Below are 24,453 nucleotides of genomic sequence, written 5' to 3' on the forward strand. Positions count from 1 at the left end.
CATGACTTGGATTTTCCTCCCAGGATCGTCCGGGACGATATTGAGATCGTCCAGGCCGATCTGTACTGTTCAAAATACCGTCCTGAGAATAGTTCTGGGAACCGTCCAGGACCATCGGACGATCGATTTTGGTCTGATCGTCCCGGGACGATTTGGCGATCGGCCGGGCCGATCAGCCTAATGATATAAGAAAAATCAGCTCCGTTTTGAGGAGAGAGAAAAACATTTTTAAACAAAATATCTGATTGAGAGAGAGAAAGAGAAAGGGAAAAGAGGAAAAAGCTTGGTTTCGGAGGCCGCAGAGCGCTTTTCGTCCGACGCCGTTGTTGGAAAAGTGAGATCTCGAGGTAATGACTCTGAATCCTATTTCTGTTTTCAGAGATATTGAGTTTTGACCGAGTTGTGCATTGTTTTGTGTTTTCGTAGTCGAATTTTGGACATGATTTTGATTTGACACAACTTCACCGCACAACTTTTGGTATGTTATAGATATGACTATTGTACACGATTTGAGTATTTCTACGACGATTTACCGGTTAGAATTGATTCTACGCGATTTTAATTGAATAGAAAAATATCAGGACTTGATTTGATTTGGAAATCTATAGAATAATAGTCTTGTATCGATGTCGTGGATATTCTACTGTAATTTGGAAGAAATTGAATTTGTGCCTTTTTGCAGGATTTTTTGTGTAAATTTGACAGACTGCCGTTACTCTGCCCGATTTTCGTATGATTTCTGATTTTCCTGAAATTGATAGATTGAATTGATATGTGCATGACTATTGATATGATTGCTCTAGATTGCTTTAATATTAATTAATTGCATTGATATATGATTGATTGTCAAATTGACTATAATTGCTATTTATACTGGAAAACAATGGAACCTGGTTGAACGTTGGTTGAGATTGATATGACTGTACAGGATATAGGGGCCGACGGGCTTTCCTTTAAACATCGATTATGGATTTCTACAACAACACTATTGATGGGAGTCATAAGGGGTTTATAGATATGCCGACGGGCAAAAGAGTGACGACTCTTATTGATTGAAACCAATGTATGGATATCTACAACAGCAACATAGCCAGTTGATTTACTTGTTCAGATTATAGATGGAATGCCTGTTCACATGTATTGACATACGGATTTATTGTTTTATCGATTTCTACTTTATTGATTTAATCGGATTTACTGTATCGTACGGATTCATTGATTGATCATTGAGCATTGTACTATTATTATTGAATATTGACATTGATATGGACATGACGGCATAGATTTATTGATATTGCATAGACTCATTGATACTATTGATTCTGCATTGTATTGATTGCTTGCAATTGATTTATGATATGATAGATTGAGATTTATCGTATTGCTTTTCCGATTGATTATCGACTTGATAGTATAGACTGGATTTTGATTGATTGATGATTGACAGGATTATTTATTGAATGATTTAATGTATTTGAACGATTTAATGACGATTTATGGCTTTACGGATTATCATTTCGATTGTAATGTTATTGATTCATAATACCGGCCACAGATATTGATATGGATTCTGCGTATTGATTCATAGATATTAACACCGATATTGCATGTAAATGTATCGATTATAGATATTCGACATCGATCTCTCTCTGTCTTTTGCCGCCGTATTGACTATTGAGTATTGATTGATTCGCTTTGATTTGATTTCCGTACCTGCATAGATTCATTGATCATAGCCTATTGATTTGATTGACTTGATTTTATTGACCTGCATATTGATAGCATCGCCGTGCTTTGATTTCAGTTGTAGGCTTTGGTGACCTGCTGGGCTTTGTAAGCTCATTATATGTGGTTGAAATTTTCAGGTCCGAGCAAGGCAACTGGAATGAAGTTCGATCAGAATGTCAGACGAATCCTTTCACTATTGATATCTGGGGCATCACACGAACGCAGTCAGTCTTCTTCACAGCTGCCTCACTCGGGATTTCTTCTTCTTATCTTCATTAAGCTGCTTCGCTGGAGTTTGGCTGAGGTGACAGGTAATCTAATTTTTTCTTTGTTGTGTAGTTCACAGTTCGATAGTTGAGAACTTTTTTTTTTGCCGCAAAAAACTGAAGTAGGGGATGTGGAAGATTCATTATCTTCATATTTTTCATGAAAACTTCAATTATTTTGAAAATTACATACACGAATAAGTAGATTATAATTTTTTTTTTGTAAGGGCTAATTTGTTTGCTTGTACATAGAGAACATCTACTAAAAGATTTGATATCGTTTTCACTATATTGTTTGATACGAAATTAGTATAATTTACAACTACTTATTAAGGTTTTTGAATAGTTTGCAATAATATTAATTTCAAATAACGGATGCTATTTAAAACACTGTATTGTGGAGAGCTTTTTTTTTTTGAGAATTTTTTTTCATCATTCTACCTATATGAAGTCAACCAAAGAATTGAAGATTGCTCTTACTTCCTCTTTTTTTTTTGCTAATAACAGTTTGTCATTTCCTCTATTTTAAAAATTTTATTAATATTGTATGAACTCGAATTATTGGAATTATGTTTTATGCTATGACCTTGATTGCAAAAATATCTACATCAATTTTAAATTTCTAACTACCATAAATCTTAAAATATGTTACCAAACTGTTTCTCAGGATTTAACATTTAGCATACCAAACAATTTTCAAGATTTAATATATTTAGAATTTACTAAATTTGGATTTATATGATTTATTAAATCCCACTTTAAGTTAAGTACTACTGGTTGCCAAACAGCCCCTCAAGGTGAAAATTTTCTCCAAAGGAGTACAGAACACCTGGGAGAGCTACGACGGCATCACGAGAAAAAAGTTGCGTTTTTTCTATAATATATGGTATTTCAGTCCATTTTCCCGTTCACAAAACCGGCACCGCCTCCTTACACGGGAGGAGGAAGTGGTTGAGCAGTGCTCTGCCGGTTGAAATCCTTTCAACTTGATCATGACAATCAAATTCTTGGGAATTTGCTAAAATGCGTTAATGAATGGCTGCCACGACTTATCTCTTTTCCTGCTCTCCCTCCATTCGATCCTCTTTATCCATTCAAACTCTGCCGCCGGCGACCACCGTCACTCCATCTCGTTCTAGTCCCCCGCACCTCATCTCCAATCTGCCCATCCGCCAACCCGACAGCCTCCGCCGCCTCCTACGTCTCGCTGGCGAGCAGCGCGACCTCGCCCTCGGCCAGGCCCTCCACGCCGTCATCACCAAGGCTCACCACCAACATGATCATACTCGGCTTCTCAACTCCCTCATTACAACTTATCTCAAGCTCGGCGAACTCTCCGATGCCCTCCAGGTGATCGACGAAATGCCTTTCCCTGATGTTGCCTCCTTTACCTCCATTATTTCCTACTATGCTAAGTCCGGCATGGAGAATGAAGTCGTCAGTCTCTTTGCACGGATGAGGCAAATGGATATAAACCCTAACGAGTTTAGCTTCGTGGCATTAGTAACGAATTGCATTGGGCAGTTTAATTTCCAGTTAGGTTCTCAAGTTCACGCTTTTGCTCTAAAAACCCATTACAGTAACTGCACCCATGTGTCAAATGCATTGATAGGCATGTATGTGCGATGCGGGCATGTTGATTCTGCTCTTCAGGTGTTTGGGGAAATGCCTGAGAGAGATGTTTCGTCATGGAACGCAGCAATATTGGGTATGGTGGAGGAATGTAGGTATGCTGAAGCTTTTGAACTCTTTGATGCCATGGGTGCTGATGGGACATATGGGGATCGGTTCTCGTTGTCGACCCTATTGACTGCTGCAGCTGAGAGTTTTACTGGGGGAGAAGGCAAGGCCATTCATGCCTATGCGCTCAAAATTGGTTTGGACTTCGATTTAAGCGTGGGTAATGCTCTTCTTGCTCTCTACACTAAATTTGGTCGGATGGAGGATTTGCTGTATATCTTTGATAGATTGCATGTGAGGGATGTGATCTCATGGACTGCAATACTTAATGGATTTATGGAATTTGGTCTGGTAGAATCAGCCATTGATTTCTTCAATAAGATGCCTGAAAAAAATCACATTTCATATAATGTTGTTTTAGCTGGATTCTGTAAGAATGGCCATGGTTCAGATGGTTTGGATTTTTTCCTGCAGATCTTAAGGGATGAAGTGGAGATCTCAGATTTTACAATAACAAGTTCAGTGAAAGCTTGTACCTTGGTATCCGACATGAAGAAGACCGAGCAGATTCACGGGTTTATCATCAAGTCAGGGTGTAAACCTGGCGCTTGGATTGATTCTGCTTTAGTCAACCTGTATGCCAAATGTGGTAGGATGGAAGATGCACTCAAGATCTTTGAACAGCAAAGTGATGAGAAAGAGAAAACCAGTTGTATCACTTGGACAAGTATGATCCATGCTTATGGTCGCAACGGACAACCCAATGAGGCCTTGACTCTTTTTTGTAGGATGATCAAAAGAGAAAACTTTTTGAACATTGATGAACTTGCATTGGCTGCCATTCTTGGAGTCTGTGGCACACTAGGGTTCTTCAATTTTGGAAAGCAAATCAAGAGCATTTCTATTAAGCTAGGTTTTCTATGTGAACTAGGAGTAAGTAATGCAATTGTTAGCTTGTTTGCTAAATGTGGTTACTTGAAAGATGCAGTGCTGTTCTTCAATCAAATGCCTGAACATGATATCATATCATGGAACACATTGATCAATGCATTCCTTCTTTTTCGCCTGGGCGACGAGGCTTTATCTATGTGGAATGAGATGGAGAATTGTGCCATGGTTCCTGATTCTATCTCCTATGTTTTAATAATTTCAGCTTGCAAATACACAAGTTCAAGATCAATCTCAATTCAAAATTGTGAAAGGCTGTTTTCTGCGATGTCGATATCTCATAACATTCGAGCTGGACCAGAGCACTATGCCGCCATGGTAGATGTTTTAAGCTTTTGGGGTTGTTTCGACAAGGCGGAGCAGCTTATTGAAACCATGCCTTTTAAGCGCGACACATACATTTGGCAATCATTGCTCGAAGGTTGCAGGTTGAAATCTGATCATAAACGAGGACGACGGGTAGTCGAGAGGATCCTTGCTTTAGAACCTCAAGACCCATTCACCTACATCCTTATGTCAAATCTCTACTCAGCCTCTGGTAGATGGCATTGCTCTGAAAAACTAAGGGAGGAGATGCGATCGAAAGGGCTGCGGAAGAACCCGGCGCGAAGCTGGGTAACCGGTCAGAATGGATTGCATTCTTTCTTTTGCAGAGATAAATCACACCAACAATACAAAGATATATATGGGGCATTGGATATACTGATACTAGAGTGCATGAAAGCTGGGTATGAGCCTGATACAAGCTATGTGCTTCATGAAGTAGAAGAGTATCAGAAAAGAGATTTCTTGTTCTATCACAGTGCTAAACTTGCTGTAACATATGGGATTATAATGTCCCAATCCCAAACTGTGAGGGTTGTGAAGAACGTTCGTCTATGTGGTGACTGTCATGTGTTTTTGAAGTTTGCTTCCTTTGTAACTTGCAGAGAAATTTTGTTGAGAGATTCCACTGGATTTCATATTTTCAAGGAAGGGAAATGCTCTTGTGGAGATCGCTGGTGATTTGAGTGAGTGGATTGATTTTTGTTTTGTATAGAATATCTTGTTTTGTGTTGGTGCAAAGAAGATTTTTTTTAGTCCCTAATATTGAGAATGAGTTTATGGTTTATAGGTTTTGACTTAGGCTTCGTTTGGGACGGCTTTTTTATTGCTTCTTAAAGCAACTTTTTAGTTTAAAACTTAAAATTTGTATACTAAAAACTGCTTTAAGATGCAGCAAGAAAGCTATCCCAAACGATAAAATAAAATTTTATTTATTAAATACTTGAGATAATCATGTTTTTTTTATTGTGTCGATGATATCAGGGGATGAGAATCGAATCTAACACTTGATATGCACCAAACAAAATGAACGACGAAAAAGCTTGGCCTTAAGATTATAAAACTTGATGTCTATGAAAATAATTGTATCCTATTCTTGAAAGATATGATCCACCTTTTACAATCTATGGTACTAGAAACCATTGATGCAAGCCAAAAAAGCTCTGGGTGACCTATAGAAATATGTTCCTATCACATCAAGATGAACCCTTCTAAAGCTAGCACGTCATCATTTACTATATACCGGTGCTGTGTACAGAGATGACATAACACATCTTAATTCACCTCTGAACCGTCCTATGACCACACGTAATAATTTCTCTAATAGGTAAAAGCCTCAAGTTTTCTTTTGTCAAATAAGGAAAAAAAATCACTCATTTTCGGTTCAATTTTATTTTTTTAATATTTTTATTTATGTTCTAAGATTATGTGAAAATAAAAATATATTTATTTTTCTTTTAAAAATTAAAATGATGGAAGAACATTGCACTCGCATCGACTAAGAAAAGGTGTCAAGGAAGTCATGAGTAGAAGATAAACTTCTCATTCGGTGTTAGTGAAGCATGCATTTTTAAAACAGCTAAAATTATTTATACTAATTGATACTTCATTTTTTAATAACAACAAAAAATAGTTAAAGAAAATTATTTATTTATTAAAAAAATAAAAATAGGAACAACTTTTTCCTACTGATTTTCTACAACTTCCAAAAAAAATTTTATTTTTGAAAATAACGCACTATTTTTTTTTTTGCCTACACCAATGTCCACATGATTAGATTTATTAAAGTGAAAATCAAACTCAAGATATTGACAAGAACTTCCAAAGCTATTGCCAACCAAAGTATGCACATATATGAATGTGTAACACATAATGACTCTTGCAATGTTATTATAGGAATTCATATATGAATGAGTTCAATCATGTATGTTGATTTATAGAGCATTCTTAAAATTAAAAAAAATTCATATATGAATGAGTTCAATCATGTATGTTGATTTATAGAGCATTCTTAAAATTAAAAAAAAAAAAAAAAAAAAAACTAAAATTGATTATAACGGATTGAAATAAAATTTGAGACAAACATAACGGATCGAGATTGAACTAAGCCAACCTATACCTTAGGCTAACTTAGATCAAAATGAATGATTTGGTGCTTTTTAAGTGAGATAACAAAATCAACACAAATAGAATCATTGAAATCAGAGCATCAAGATGAACCCTTCTAAAGCAAGCACGTCATCATTATTGTGTACCGGTGCTGTGTACAGAGATGACATGACGCATCTTACTTCACCTTTGAACCGTCCGGTAACTGCATGTAATAATTTCTCTAACTTTTGAACAAGGAGATTATTTTCCATAGAAAAACAAGCTCTGAATAGTTAAAAGCCTCGAGTTTTCTTGTCAAATAAGGAAAAAAAATCACTCATTTTCGGTTCAATTTTATTTTTTAATATTTTTATTTATGTTCTAAGATTATGTGAAAATAAAAAATATATTTATTTTTCTTTTAAAAATTAAAATGATGGAAGAACATTGCACTCACATCGACTAAGAAAAAGGAGTGTCAAGTCCTGAGTAGAAGATAAAACTTCATGGAGTGGACTCTTTCGGTGTTAGTAAAGCATGCATTTTTAAAACAGCTAAAATTATTTATACTAATTAATACTTCATTTTTTAATAACAACAAAAAATAGTTAAAGAAAATCATTTATTCATTAAAAAAACAAAAGGAACAAACTTTTTACTACTGATTTTTCACTACTTCCAAAAAAAAAAAAAAAAATTTTTTGAAAATAACAAAAAAATCATTTCAAACAAATCCTAAAAATCTATTAGAGACAAATTACTACTTTGCTTTTTAAACTACAACTATTTTTTAACTACATTTTAAAGTTATTTTTTAATATGAAAATTTCTTGAACTAGAACTTATTTTTAAAAAAATTATTTTAAAAAGCATTAAGAAAATAATTTCAAACAAAGCCTAAGCTTCTAGTCTACTACTTTATTGCTTATTAAAAATTTATAAAATAAAAAACTATTTTTTACAATCACATTTGTTAATTTTTTATAGCAATTAAAAAACAAATGTCCAACTTCTTAAAAAGAAATAAGCAATATTTATAAAAATTTATTCCAACTAAAATTTTTTTTTTTTTACTTTCTTCACAAATTTATAACCACATTTACAAAATATTATTTCCATCCCAAACCCTAAATTATATTATCATCCAATGAGTAACCAAATGCGTTCACAAAAATTTCCAAGTTGTGCAAGAAGGTATTTATCATACAAAACAGTTTGTATGAACACAGCAAAATGTTTGGGTCATTTAACTAAAACCTTCTTTGATTTACAGAAACTACAATTAGTACTAATCAAGCTATAGAATGAGCTCCTCTTAAGAAAAATACTTAGAAAATAATTGTATAAGCTTGCAAAGCGTTTATGCTACCCACTGAAAGAGAGCCATTCTGGAACTAAAGTAGCTGCACCAGCTCTTTCAATCTTTGTAATATAACGGTAAAGTAGCCTCTTTTATAACTTACCTGGAAGCAAGAGATCACCATGCCTTCTTCCCAGCAAGTGGAACAGTATTCGAACCCGACCTCAGCGGTCTATTACCAAAGCCCCGACCGCGAGACCGGAAGTTTCCTGTGGCTCCTGCAACCAAAGTATTAGGGGAGGGTATACCAGCTTTTGAAGATGACGCCATTACATAAATTACAGATTAGTTACCTCCACCTGTAGAACCACTTGACCTTGCTATGCCTGCAAGTGCAGGAGAAACACTCTGGCCAGCCTCCTGCAATATTTTGACAAGGCCCCGGGCATATCTCGCATTCGACTGGGTGAAAAAGGTGAAGGCGGTTCCCTTGGCGCCAGCGCGACCGGTCCGACCGATCCTGTGCACATAATCCTCGAGGCTAGACGGGAAATCATAATTGATCACACATTTTATATCCTTCACATCTGCCAACACATGAGAACAAAACAGCTTAGAGATCAAATGAAGTGAAATCATGAAATCTGTCTTTGCTCCAACAATGTACACCGCTATATTACTTGGCAAGTTCCTATTAAGTTCAGGACATCGGAGAATGGGGCATGAGGTTTCTAGAATCGACAAGGCTGCAATATACTGAACCAGCTTCATAAGATTTAATGGGTGGCGAAACTTTGAAAACCATATTACCTCAACATGAATGGTGGAATTCAACCAAGTCTATTGATTTAAGATACCAATATACCCTGGATTATCCAGACAATCTTACTATACTAAAAGTTTCTAAACTAGACAAGCGTCTAATAACTACATTTTATGCTTCATGTCCATGTAACATTCATTGGCTTGAACATTAAGGCACGACAATACGATAACCGAACCTACCAACAATAACAACAACATCAGGCCTTTGTCCCACTACGTGGGGTCGGCTACATGAATCCTTTTTCGTCATTGTGTTATGTTAAAAGTCAAATTCTCATTTAAATCTAATAAAGAAAGATCATATCTAATATTTTCTAACCAAGTCTTTCTAGGTCTACCTCTACCTTTCTTAACATAAGACATCTAAAACTCAACTTTCCTAACCAGGTCATCGGAAGGCCTCCGTTTAATGTGACCAAACCACCAAAGGTGACTCTCTCTAATATTATCTTCCACTAGAGCTACTCCAACCTTTTCACGGTAACCGAATCTACCAATTACAAAAAAAATTATTCGTCACTCTTCCATAGAAGTGGGTATGTTAGTTGGCAGTGATACCAGTGATTGACAACAAAAGTGGCCCAAGTGTCGAGCATCACAGAATGGGCAAGTATAAAATCATTGTAATAAAAGAAAATAAGCCCTAGCATGCAATCAGGACAATAATTTAAATTAAAAGAAATTTATGTTGAAGAATCATGAAGAATATTACATTATATAATTTTACTGCATAAATAATTCAACAAAAAGGCCATACTGGTGTATATAAGACTCCAGCCAATACAAGATCTAAGATGAGCTAATATATGCAGCCTCCACCCATCTATTCAATCCTATGACCTCAAAGTTACAAACACAAACTAACCATTGTTCCATGCCCACTGTATCAAAACATAAAAAGTGCTAATAAATTTAAAATCCAACTGCAAACTACTTATTTTAGGGCATCTCCAAACGAACTCCAAACGCATGAATGGCGTGGCTCGCGAGCTCGATTCGAACTGCAAAACTTCCGGTATTTGGTTGTGGGTGAACAGTGTGACGCCAATATTGACGTTGCACTGTTCACCTGCGTTATTTTTCTGTCTCTACTGGATTTGCCAAGAAATGCGCGAAGGAGAAAGATGGTTACCTGGGCGCAAAATGGAGTTCGATTGAAATTAATCACGCCATTTTTTTGCTACACTGCATTTTGGAGTGAAAAATGAGATTTTCGGCTGGAGATGCCCTTAGGCCCATTAATATACTACAAGTTCATGAACTTAATTCCATGAAAGTACATAGCACACACAATCATGTCAAAATCATCACTTTAAAAAAATCTATCAAACGATTTAACCACTTATCATCTTAAGTAGAACTATAATTGCAATGTGATTTTCCATTGCACTGCTCCAAATATTAAGAGCATTAATTAATTCAGATTGCCAAACATTTGGGCATGATTGCGCTAATAGCAATGGCAAGAAAACCCAAGTGTATGGTGCAATGCCTCCCTACTGTTGACACCTTCCTATAGTCTAAAGCCTGATAAAATATAAGTCCCCTATTGTGAACAGTATTGCCAAAGACAAACCTGCTAAATGCTCATGACAGAAGTCAAGAATATTTTTCTATAGATTAAATGAAATTAAGCAAGTGAAAAATAAAGTCACCGAAGATAAAAGTTTTAACAAAGAAAAATATTTGTGTTCATGCATGTGAAGTTGTGCTGAGCACTAGAAACCACAGAGTGCCCTGGTAACACTGCCGGTGCCTTACACTCAGAGAGGTAAACAAGTAGAACAAAGTTACTACCTTTTGAAGATGGCACCTTCCCAGGCAACACCAACCCACTAGTTAGTTAAATCAGAAACTGGCCAGCAGCCTGCCGATTTGCTATCCTTGAGAATTCAAAGCAAATGAGGGAGATCCTAATTTTCTAAAACAAGGTAGCCCTACCAAGACCGCGAGCAGCTACGTCAGTTGCAGTCATTATAGGACTCTTTCCACTCTTAAACTCTGCAAGAACCCAATCTCTTTCAGCTTGAACTTTATCACCATGAATAGATAAAGCAGGCCATCCATTCGTCCTAAGTTGTCGAGTAATTTGGTCACAACCTTTCTTTGTCTCAAGAAAAATAAGGATACGATTTCCATCCATCAACTCACCCAACAATTTTACGAGCCTACAAAAGAGGATTGTGGAATTTTATTAAAAAATATTGTTAGCATGTAAGTCTACTAAATTGACTATAGAATACATCATAGTTACTCACCTGGGATATTTTTCATGATCTGATATAACCTCAATGAATTGATTTATTGATTGGTTTGCTTTTAAATCAGGTGACCCAATGATAACCTATAGATTTCATTTAATAAAAGTGTGAAGTTTTTCAAACATTCAAGAAGCAAGTATAAGAAAAAGACCATGCAGTTGCATGAATGATCATTTGACAGGCTTAACCTTGTAAGGATTATTTAAAAAGCGTCGGGCCAAAGCCTCAACTTCTCTTGGCCAAGTCGCACTCCAGTACAATGTCTGCCTATCTGGACGAATCTGCAGTTAAAATGTTCATATATCAAGATAACATTTGAATAGAATGATATAACTTAAAACTGGAATTATTAACTATAAAATAAACATAAAAATAACAAAACAGCAACTAAATTAAAAATATTGGCAGTTAACATTCTCTAAGCTTGACGAGTTAGAAACGTCAGTGGAAAGGAAATCATTACCTAAACAATACATAAAAGTGCATAAGTAGGTGGAATCATTTTGAACATTTAAGTCATATTTACATGTGCAAGTAAGAAAGATTCCAATGCGCCATATTTACATGTGCAAGTAAGAAAGATTCCAATGCGCCAGCACCAGCACCAGCACCAGCAAAATAGTTAATGCCATGAATATATGGGTATTGGTGTTAATGGATTATGAAGGGCTATTATTTTGTAGATCTGATGCTTCATCAATTCATATAGCAATGAATTCTACAATATTTAATTGTTTGAAGCTATGTGATTGTTTATTTTATACATCCCATATAATGTTAAAATGTTTAGTTTCTATATTTCATGTTATTAGTGTTGGGCTTGCTCATGCAAGTTTTATATTAATGAAGAAAGAATACTTTTCTGTTATTTGTTCAAAAGACCATGTAATCAAGAACCTTTTTTTTGTGATATATCTATAGGATGAATGAAGAGAATATTGCACATGAATTCAAAAATCATTTCTGACAAAGGGCTCAAGTTTATTCCTTTTATTTGGATTCTGTAAATGAATGTATATAAACTAATGATTATTTGTGTTAAGCATTTCTCTCATACATGAGGATAAGATGTAAAAATTCCTTGATGAATTATATAAGGTCGATATTTATCTTCCATTTCAATGAAACACATTGAAATTCTCATTGATAAAAGTACATGAATTCAGTAATTTAAACAATGATTCGTGTGTGTATGTGTGTGTGTGTGTATATATATATATATCGATTCATGATAATTGAAGATTAAAGTAGGTTCTCCATATGCTTTCACTATTGCATGATTCGTGACTAGTTTGGAGAAGTTGACACAAGTCTATATTTTTACATTGCTACATTCAAGAGATTTTGTAATTCATAATTGAAGGAAAAGCGATGAATTGTGTAAGTTCTGATTTCATATAGCATAGTTGTTAAATAATAATAATAATAATAATAAAGGATGTTCGTATTTATATGAAACATATTTGATGGTTATATTGGAGAGTGCATGAATTCTAGGAAGAAAAGTGAATTGGCTCTAGTTTCCTTTCCCTAAGTTATTTACCTTTAACATATGTGTCAAGTTTGAACGACAAGTGTAAATAGCATTGGGTAATACTCTTGTCGTTAACAAAAAAAACACTGTGTTTATTTGCTTGCTAATTGTTATAATCCAATCAAAGTGTTTGCTCACTGATATGTTCATTTACTTCCATTGTCATATATATCAGTTTTAAAATGTTTGTTGTAATAAAAATGATATTGGATGAAGGTTAGAGGGTCTCTAATATAGATGTCCACACTTTAAAGGTACATGTTTTCTCATATTTTCAACGAGTAAGGCATCACATACCTTTCCTTGATCATGATTTGTAGTAAAATAAATATACTTAAACCTATACAATGTTTTGTTGAAGCATGAAGATTAGTTATATTATTGTGAAAGCCTTTTTTTTACGAAGTTCATCCTAAGTGTAATAAATCTCTTTTGAAATTGAAGTTGTGTGAATATTTCTCCTGCTAGTTGACTTAAATAGCGCAATCATCCATGTCAAGTTATAATGGTGAAAGTCATAATTATGTTGGAAAACTTGTGTTCATTAGCGTTACAAGTGATATTCAATATGGAGAGTTCTGGTCGTGTTGGAAGACTATTTTGTTCTAATTTTATATACTCTACATGCTTTGTCTAGAAAATACAATATAAATTGATTTGTAAATCACTTGGTAGTTGATTTATAGAAATTCTTGTATACACCGATGTTTCAATCATTCTATAGATGGTAACTGCATATAGAATATCCATGTAGTTTCACTACAATGTGGTTTATGATTGATTGGAAGAATACATACATGAATGCATGCTCAACATTATTCCACTGGTGGGTTTTGTGGAACTTTCATATGAATATTTATATTCCGATCAATAGGTGTATTTCAAATTTCAATAATATGGACAAAATCTGGTGGCAATCTTTCTCTGACTCATTAATTACATAAGGACATAAGGTCATTGAAAAGTTTATGGTTGGTCAAAGATATTTATGTATATGAATGCGCACTCTTATTTATTCTTTCATCGTTACCTAGAGGTGTTTATATTCATGATTACATTTCTATATCATATATCATTTAGCACGAAATGAGATTTGTTAGTTTTGTTGGAAAGTCTACATGTGTATTTGTGTCGTCATGCATTGTCATGTCTAGTGACATTTGAAAGAAGACTCTCACATGCATATATGTAGTTTTAATTATTGTCATGGAGCATGCTTAGTTGGTTCACTCACATGTTATATGGTTCATGATCAGTTAGCAGCATGTTTAGTCTTAAAATAGAAGAATCATTGTTGTAACAAAACACCCACATACATTTATAAATCTTAACATCACACAGTCGCTTGGTATTATATAGAGTTTGATAATTATGATAGATTGTTCCATTCATTTTACCATTTCAATTATGAGCATGTATAGAATCGATGCAAAAAAAAAAGAAGATATTTTGCCTATGTTGGAAGATTTCTCATGCATGTCTGAAGCTATGTAGTGTGAGGATTGGTGTTTATGCTAGCAAATTCTTGCATGATTCATGTAGTCTTCTTCTATGTTCTATGACAATGAATTTTCATACAATTCATGTGCAATTCGTCTTCTTGTTAATCTTCTTTATTCATGTCAGTAAGCTTTCATACATTGACCTAAGCGCACACATAATCTTGTATGTGATTATCACTCATTTGTATCTCTCCCTTACACAATGGAGAAAAAGGATTCATGTAGCCGACCCCACGTAGTGGGATAAAGGATTGATGTTGTTGTTGTTGTATCTCTCCCTTACTCATGCTCTTCTAATGCTTTCTTTCCATACACTTAAGATGAATTCTAAATTTGTAAATCTTAATTGCTTTAGATTAATTCTTGTTTAATTGTGATTCTCTTTGAATGGTGCCTACTCTCATTCATATTTGCTCTCTTTCTATTGTTTGTGAGGCACATCGGGAGCTACTTCGACAACAATTTAGGAAGTAATCAGTCGCCTCCATTTCTTCCAAATGGAGGTGCTATGGCCGGTTGCACCGGATTAGCTTCGGTGAGGTAAATTCTAAAACTTAAAGCCCCCTAGATCCTCTAAACCTTGCATGTGACTAGGATCTCATAAGCTTTAGGTCCTTGTAGAAACCCTGCAATTAATTCAAGTCCCCCAACCCGCTAGTAAGTAGGATTTTATTTGTTAGTGACAAATCTAAGCATGCATAATATTGATATATTTCCCCATATTAGAAATTTTTTTTTTCCTTTGATTGTCATGAATCATAATGTCCATAATAAAATATATTAATAAAGATAAAAAAGATAATTAAACATAAACAATCTCAACTTATAACATTCTAATAAGTGAAACTTATTAACATATTTAAATTAAATAAATTAACAACATAATTCAAACGAATTAAATTAAATAGACAAAATAAAATTGATAAAATTTTATAATAAAATTCCATAACTAAATTTGATTTAATTAAATAATATTAATTAAAAAATTAGTTAAAAGTTAAAACTCAAATAAAACATTAAAAATTCAAACAAAACAAATAAAAATCAATGAACAATAATTCAAATTTTTATCATCTCAAATAAAATAAGATCTCATGATTAATACATGTAATTTGATTTAATTAAATGAATTCATTAATTGAAGAACTAAACAAATAATTAAATGACCTTTCATGTTTTATGCTTGATTCTTTTGGAGGGAATATTAATATTTGATTTAAAAGGTCCTTAATCAATCTTAAATAACAAAAGAACCTTATGCGTTGTATTCAACTCCTGCTGGAAGATATATATGCATTGGATTGGAGGGTCTCTGAATGATCAATTAGGCTTTTATGTGCTATGTTTGCCTCCATCTTGGAAGACATAAGCACATTGGATTCTTAAAGTACTTTAATAAATAACTAATTCAATATATTTAACAAACAATAAAACATAATTAGCCAAGGTGATTATTGGGTAATCCGGGCTTACAAGGCTATTAAATTAACCCCAAAGAGGGTGCAATAAACCTCATAGCCTGGTTTAACAAAGACAATCACTATTCAACCTAAATAACTATTAATAAAACACTTAGAAATTAGAGCTTTATATTCTTGTGCTTGACTCCTTTTAGGAAGGTAACGCTGTATTAGATTTGAAGCTCTTAAGGACTAAAACACTTGATTAAAAAATGCAAGGACTCTATTCAACCAATCATATCCTATATGGGGGGATGGTAGCATTGCAATTATGAGCCTTAGGATTTGGGCTAGAGACTTTTGCACTTTGGAGTTACTAATTATCATGGTTCCTTAAAACCTAGAATAAAACGACTCAAACAAATAAACCTTCTAAAATTGAATTAATAAAATTTTAAAATATTAAAACTTAAACTTAAATTAAAACCTTCCTTGACTTATAACCAATAAACAAACTCAAATTTAAATAAATTGAACATCAAATCCTTTAGGACATATCAAAGACAAGATATTTTACACACAGTAAAACTTGTTTGTTAGGATAACTGACTCTAGTCTTAGGCTAGGCCGTTAGTGTGTTTTGGTGTGATGCAGGTGCCTTTACCGAGAGGGTATCATTAGTATATTTTTTTATACACTTTATTTACATACATGCATCATATCATTACTACTTAAGTAAAAATGGCTAAGTAGAATGTACCTACGATGCTTGTAAAAAAGCATTTGATATAGAATGTACCTAGGTGCATATGTATGCGTAAAGAGTTAGGTTTCAAGAGTTGTAAAGATTTAAAGGTATTTGCTTATATACAAATATAGGATTCCAAAAGATAATTTCCCCTTTTTTAGAGGGTATTCCCTTTTGAAATTCTATAAGAAAACCTGGAGCTAAAAGATTATAATCATATATATTTAAATCTATATATTATATAGGAGTAGAAAATTAGGTTTGTTGTGGTGCAGCCTGGCTTGCAGATCCTGGGTTGTATGTATGTTCCAAATAAATGAATAAAAGATTTTATTTACGTATTTGTTTCATGCATCATTATACATGATGCTAGATAAATTCATTTGTATATTTTATGTATGCCTGATTTAAATCTTTGAACTAAAATCATTGATTCCTTAGGATATAACCTTCTTATCTTGCATATATAGGATGATTAATTGTGTTTAGAATATTAGTTGGCAGCTCACTCCAGATATATATAACCCCAAATTGTACACCTATCAGTGTGTCTTCTTTGAATGCTAAATGGATTCTAGGTCTACAGTTCATTATTAAATGTTAAATTAATTTTTGGTCTTCTAAACTTAAATTTTTAATTAAACCTTCATACATTAAAGATTTAATTCTCACTAAAGATAAACATAAGGGCTTGTTCTTTTTGGAATAAAACCTAAGAACCTCCTCTGTGCATCAAACTAAGAAGAGATAATATAGCATCTTTAATCGAGAATTTTCTTAGATCAAAGTCTAAGATGTAATTAACCACGGAGAAAATCAATACCCAAATCAAATAAACCTCATTCAAGTTGACGTATCGAATGAGAAAAATCTTTAATGGCTTTCACCCTAAACCCTAATTAATCATAGATCATAGGATCATATATATTATTACCCATTGAGCTATATATAGGTGAAAGCCAATACCCTCCATGATTAATCATATGTATGATCCTATTTGTTCTGCCATTGGCCTGCATGCATAGAGTGTAAAAGCCTATGACCATTTTGTTCTATAGGATAGTGCGATTGTAACCTATGCATTCTTACCCCGCTAGCATCATCCTTTCGGAGACCCACAAATTTCTAGTGACCACGATGGGACAAGTTTCTCTCTCCATCTTTGAATGCTATATTATTTTCTTATATAGGCATTTCTAATTTGGATCTTAGTTTAGGTTCCTCTCTACTATTCCGTCATCCTCTCTTCTTCTTTAGTGAGGATTAGACTATTTTTTAAATTTATAAAAAATTGATAAATTTTTTTTGAGTTTATTAGATTTTTATCCTAAATTCTTAAGTTTAAATCCAGATTAAACTACTTTAATTCTCCTTATTCAAATCAAAATTCCAACTTCAATCAATTCCTAGTCGGAGTCTTTTAAACTTTGTCCTTATTTAAATCATTTCAAATGAAAGTCTATATTTTATTTTTGATGACATGATTCATATACTTAGCATAAACTCTAATCTCTATCATCTCTCTTATTTGAGCTCTTTTAGACTAGATCTTAATTCATATCAGTCCAAATAAAAATCCAAATTCCATCTTCAATGGTGGGATCCATGAATTTGATATATGCTAGATTTTCAAAAGAAAAATTAATTTGAGAGAAGTTTGAAAGTTAAAATACAATACAAACTTTTGAGGGAATTTTTTTAGAGAGTAGGTGACTTATTTTTCTTAATGAAAATTTACCTCTATTTTATTTAGAATATGAAGTGTTGGTTAACTCCTCTAAATACTTAAAGAAGAAAATTCATGATGATCAATGCAAAGAGTATCCTCTCATTACTTGTGTGGGGTAATTTCATTTTTGAATCAAAATTTATATCAAATTTGAATTGGACTTGGAAATAAAAATCTTCATCATCTTCATGCAACCTTCTATCTCATAAGCATCTTTTACACGATGTTGTTGTACTTATATTATTTGCATTAAAGTAAGATCTAATTGTTAGAAACTCCCAAAGATATTAATTGCATTTCTGCTAATTTGAATTTAAATAATATTAATTATGATTAATCAATTTTGAAACACATAAATTTTAATTGCATATATGTTTGTATTCAAATACATTTAATTTATTTATTTAATTGCATTACATATTTTAAATTTCATTTAAGTTGCTTTCATTTAAGTAAGAGATATCCCAAATACTTTAATTGCATTTATATTTATTTGAAATTAAACATATTTAATTGCATTTAATCAAATTTGAATCATAATTTTTTTATTTTTTTAATATCCTAAGCAAAAAAATTAAACATTTTCTCCATATTTTAACGAATCTTTTAATTTTTATTTAATCATCAAGGGAAAAAATGTTATAATCAATTAATATCATGAAATCAAAAAGACTTTCAAAGAGGCATTTATTACTTCTTAACTAACCAATAAATGACACTTCTTCTCCCACTCTTGATATCCTTTTTTCCATCGCTAATGCCATGCTTATCTCAAGCTTCTTGGTAGTTAATTCCAAAAAATATTTGGTGGATATATACTTTGATTAAAAATTGATGGTGTTTTGGCTAAAAAAATAGTTCACTACAGGAAAATTGTCTATTACTGGCGGATTTTCTGGTGGACTAATTTCTGGCGGATTTCCAACGGATTACAATGAGATATTTCTGTAATATTTTTTTGCAGATTTTGCGACGAATTTTCTGGCATATTTCCGACGGATTTGTTACCGGCGGATTTTAATAATTTCTGAAAAAAATATTATCATAATTTAAATAATTAATAATTTTATAGATCATATTAATTAATTACTAATTTAATAATTTATTTTAATTAATTATTAACTTAATAGCTTATTTATTAATTATTAATTATTAATTAAATAAATTATCTTAATTATAATAAATTTAATATTTTATTTTAATGTATTCTTAATTAAATAATTAAAAAAGTTATTAAATTACTAATTAATTAAATATTGATTTGCTGCCGGCTTTGTTGTATGATTTTTTTTATTATTCCGGAGGAGAAATCCGCCCGGACAATATTTCAGTGACAATTCCGCCAGAACAATTTTTCGAGGAATTTTTTTTCGAGGCTCGTTTTTGGTAAATTTTTTGTTATCATAAATTCCTTATTTGCTCCTACTCTTCCATGAGGTAATTTTCCCATTAAATTAAATGCTAATCCTTATATATTGGCTCTTCTCCACCCATAAGTCTTAACTCTAAGAAGGCATCCCTCTCAACTTCCTCTGTATCTTCTCTTACGAAGGTTTGGCAACAGTAATGATAATGAAGGCCTAACCTATCTCTAATACCATGTCAAATTCAGATATTTGAGAGGGAAAAACCGTAGCTTTATTACACAAATTCATCCCTATTTATAGATCTACAAAGGATATCAAATAAATAAACAAAATAAATTACAGAATCAAGCAGTATTGTCCTAATACAATCCTTCCGAAATCAGCCACCTATCAACGGAAAGGAATTGACGTGATTCATGTGAGCCTCCCACAGATCCCTGTGGAAATTATCGGCTGGGATTAGCAGTGGAAACCATCGGATGGGATTTAACAATATCCTTACTAAATGAATAATAAAAGCAATAAAGAACTAATCTTCTCATTTCCTAGGACACATGCTCTATTTGTTTCAATATTGGAGCATTACCTAGCATGGTTTGTTTAAAAAGCAAGTGGTTCCTTAATATTTGCTTCCATTTGAACCATCTAGAATAGTACACTTCTAATAGTGCAAGAGGCTATTGTGATATGTTTCAGATGGGTCCTTCATACATGTACTTTCACGCAAGATGCAACCCACCTTTGATGATGTAATTGCCCAAACTTCATTAAGATGATCATCTAGTGTAAATCCAAATCATTATTAAGATAATCACGATATTTTGATCCTCAATTTTTTGGTAGCTTTGTTATTTTAGCTTTGCCCGTCCTTCAAGAATACTAAAAAAAACTACAAAAACATTTGCAAGTTTGAGTCCCCACCCCACTTAAGTGCATATGTTAAGCCAAGTCTGGATACATGGATTGTTCTTTGACAGAATTGCTTGGTACGATACAAATTAGAGTGATAAATATGTACAACAACGCTAGCCATTCGCTAAAGTATGCTAGTTTAAATAATGATTGAGAGCAATGCTATGAAATCTATGAGCAAAGGGAATCTATTGAAACAGACCGAATGGCAAACCTACCAATTCAATTTTATACATCAGCTTTCTCAGCAGAAACTTATATGTTAACAGTTATGTACATAATTTTCGTTAGAAATCATAAGTTTCACGCTTTCAACTAAGAAATAAATTCGTGAACATTACCAACTTCCAAGTTTGTCAGTTCATATTGAGAGGCTATGCGTCAGATATTAAGCTGGTTAACCTTTTGCTGATATAAATGGCTATTTACACATCATAAATGAATTCCAACATAACTTCATTGAGGAATAATATATCCCCAGGTTTCGTTTCTCTCAGAAATACAGAAGCTCAATGTTTGCACGTTGCAAAGATGCATCTATAAAATCATGATAAGATAAATTATATAATGATAATCAAAATACATAAGTAAACATCTATGTCATCTTGAAGATGCATACGACAACAACAAGCCTTAATCCCACTACATGGGGTCGGCTACATGAATCATTTTTCTCCATTGAGTCCCACCTAAAGTCAAATTCTCAATTAAATGTAATAAGAAAAAGGTCATTTTTAATACTTTTTAACCAAGAATTTTTAGATTCACCTCTATCTTTTTTAACATATGTCGTATCTAATACATCTACTCCCCACTCTTCTAATAGGGTCATCGGAAGGCCAACATTTTATATGACCAAATCATCTAATAAGGCGACTTTCTCTAATCTTATCTGCCATTGGAGCTGCTCTAACCTTTTCACGTATATACTCATTTCACTCATTTCACATTCTATCTCTAAATGTAAAGCCACTCATCCACTTGAGCATTCATATCTTTGCAACTCATAACTTAATTTTATGCATCTTTTTCAATGATCAAAATTCTGCGCCAAAAAGCATTGCAAGCCTCTCCACCATCTTATAAATTTTCCCTTAAATTTGAGGGGTACTTTTTCTATCACACAACAAATTCCTCCACTTCAAAAATTCAACATGAATTCTACTAAAAATGTTCGTATCTATTTCATTATCACCCAATGTCACAATCCCTCAACTAGATCAATTACTAATAAAATTATATTCCATGTATTCAGTTTTAGATCTACTCAAACGAAAACAATTAGATTTGAAAATATATATTAAAAAAATGATTTGAAGAAAGCTACAAAAACAAAAATAACAACAACAAAAAGCCTTTATCCCACCATGTGGGGTCGGCTACATAAATCCTTTCTCTCCATGTGTCATGTTAAAAGTCAAATTCTCATCTAAATATAATAAAGAATGGTAATTTCTAATATTTTTTAGCAAAGTATTTTTAGGTCTACCTCTACCTTTCTTAACATAAGTTAAATCTAATACATCTAATTTCCTAACTAGGTCATCTAAAGGCTGCCGCTTTATATGACCAAACCATCTAATGTGACCCTATATAATCTTATCTTCAACCGGAGCTACTCCAACCTTTTCACGTATATGCTTATTTCGCATCCTCTCTATAAGAGTAAAGCCACTCATCCACTTGAGCATCCTCGTCTATGATGCAACATTTAACTTAATATTATGTTTTTCTTTTACTGGCCAACAATCTGCACCATAAAGCACTGCAGATCTCACTACCATCTTATAGAAAATTCCCTTAAGTTTGAGGTTGACCTCCATAATTCAAGTTTACCTTCAACTCCCTCTCTAGTCTTATCAACAAGAAGAATATCATCAGCAAAAAGCATACACAAGGGTACAACCTCCTCTTGCAAATATCTAGTGAGAACATCCATGACTAAAGCAAAAAGATATGGGCTTAAGGCTGATCCTTGATGTAATCCAACTGAAATAGGAAAATACTTAGTCAAACCACCTTGTATTTGAACACAAGTAATAGCACTTGCATACATATCTTTAATGATTTGAATAAAAGCATTATTAACCCCATCTTATGTAGAACTCTCCACAGCACTTTTCTTGGAACTTTATCGTATGTTATCTTTAAATCAATCAAAATCATATGTAGATCATCCTTATTCTCTATATACTTCTCCATCAAACCTCTCAATAAATGTATAACTTCCATAGTAGACCTACCTAGAATGAATTCAAATTGATTTTAAGAAATATTAGTGTCAATCTGCAACCTATGCTCCATAACTCTCTCCAATAGTTTTAAAGTATGTCACATTAAATTAATTCCTCTATAATTCGCACAATATTGTGCATCACCTTTATTCTTTAAAATAAAAATCAACACGCTCATTCTCCACTCATCTAACATCTTTTTAGTCTTCAGAATAATATTAAAAAGTTTAGTAAGCCACAAAATTCCTTCACCTCCTAAGCATTTCCACACCTCTATTGCAATATCATCAAATCCAACCGTTTTTCCACACTTCATTTTCTTTAAAACCTCTTTAACTTCGATTTTACTAATATGCCAATAAAAATAAAAATATTTATTTTCATTTAGGATGTTAAGGTCACTAAAGTCAATCGCATTCTCATAATCTTCATTGAAAAGTTTAGCAAAATATCTCATCCACCTTTGTTGAATATCCTCTTCTAATAAAAATACTGTTTGATCTTCATGCTTAAAACACTTCACTTGAACTAAATCCTTACTATTATATCTTTGTTTAGCTAACTTATACATATATCTTTCGTCATCCTTAGTATCTAATCTATTATATAAATCATTAAAAGCTAAAATCTTTGCATTGCAAATTACTTTCTTAGACTCCTTACGGACCTCTTTATATCTTTCTCAATTATCAAATTTTTACAATTAAACCAATTTTTATAACAAATCTTCTTCTTTTTTTTCTTTTTTGCACATTTTAATTTCAACGCCAACTATTTTTACTATTGGTATTTTTTTATACTCCAAGCACATCTTTTACAACATTTTTAATATGATTAGCTATTTTTTTCCTATATAACATTAGCTTCCTCATGTACAGACAAAATTTTAAGATCTAAAATTTCTTTCAAAAATATTTTTATTAATATTCTTTAAAAGCCCCCATCTAATCCTAGAACAACGATTTACTTTATTTCTTATGGTCTGCACCTTCATCTTAAAGTCCAAAACTAATAAGCGATATTTGGTACATAAACTCTCACTCATAATAACTTTACAATATTTGCAATCTAAAAGATTTATTTTTCTTATAAGAAAATAATCAATCTGAGTTTTATTATATCTATTTGTATAAGTGATGAGATACTCATCTCTTTTCTTAAACAAATTATTAGCAATTACAAAATCATAACCTAAGAAAAAAATCTAATATGGTCTTACCACATTCATTAGTCGCTCCAAAGCCATAACCATTGTTTAAAATTGCGCAATACGAGGCTTGCTTTAAGGCCCTTCTCAGCATAATTCTAGTGAAAAGCGCTTCGAGGCTTATGCCTCTAGCTTTTTTATAAGGCTTGCGCCTCAGCCTAACTGAGGCCCGCCTTGAGGCATGCCTTGCATCGCTAGCGTGAGGCTTACGCCTCATCTAATTTATACATTTTTTTTTGTTAAAACTAACATAAATCACACCTTCATGCACATTCGAGCGCAACAACTTCCTCTCGATTGCCTCTACCTCCATCTCGCTGCCTTCATCTCAGCCAACACCATCGTAGCCGTCACCGACAATCACTTGAAAGTTGTACACCACCATCTTAAAAATTTT

At 32.9% G+C, this 24,453-nt stretch overlaps 2 protein-coding genes across 3 annotated transcripts in view; one reads left to right on the forward strand and one right to left on the reverse strand.

Annotated features, from left to right (window-relative positions):
• The first annotated feature begins 2,770 nt into the window (after positions 1 to 2,770).
• LOC110110460 (pentatricopeptide repeat-containing protein At5g03800) lies at positions 2,771 to 5,733 on the forward strand. Its single transcript, XM_020841947.2, has one exon. The coding sequence runs from the start codon at positions 3,030 to 3,032 to the stop codon at positions 5,625 to 5,627; it is 2,598 nt and encodes an 865-aa protein (XP_020697606.1). The 5' UTR covers positions 2,771 to 3,029; the 3' UTR covers positions 5,628 to 5,733.
• A 2,416-nt stretch (positions 5,734 to 8,149) lies between these two features.
• LOC110110448 (DEAD-box ATP-dependent RNA helicase 20) overlaps positions 8,150 to 24,453 on the reverse strand; it is a 29,871-nt gene continuing 13,567 nt past the window's right edge. Inside the window, exons 6-10 of one of the 2 annotated variants that reach the window (XM_020841934.2) lie at positions 11,612 to 11,704; positions 11,421 to 11,506; positions 11,104 to 11,330; positions 8,691 to 8,924; positions 8,150 to 8,615 (exon numbers count right to left, since the gene is read on the reverse strand). In XM_020841934.2, coding sequence (XP_020697593.1) covers positions 8,515 to 8,615; positions 8,691 to 8,924; positions 11,104 to 11,330; positions 11,421 to 11,506; positions 11,612 to 11,704 — 741 coding nt within the window. In that variant the 3' untranslated portion in view covers positions 8,150 to 8,514. Of the gene's footprint in view, positions 8,616 to 8,690; positions 8,925 to 10,959; positions 11,030 to 11,103; positions 11,331 to 11,420; positions 11,507 to 11,611; positions 11,705 to 24,453 lie in introns of those variants that run through there. The other variant, XM_028700235.1, reaches the window with a different exon arrangement.

This window comes from Dendrobium catenatum, unplaced genomic scaffold, assembly GCF_001605985.2.
Source record: "Dendrobium catenatum unplaced genomic scaffold, ASM160598v2 fragScaff_scaffold_1470, whole genome shotgun sequence".
Lineage (NCBI taxonomy): Eukaryota > Viridiplantae > Streptophyta > Magnoliopsida > Asparagales > Orchidaceae > Dendrobium > Dendrobium catenatum.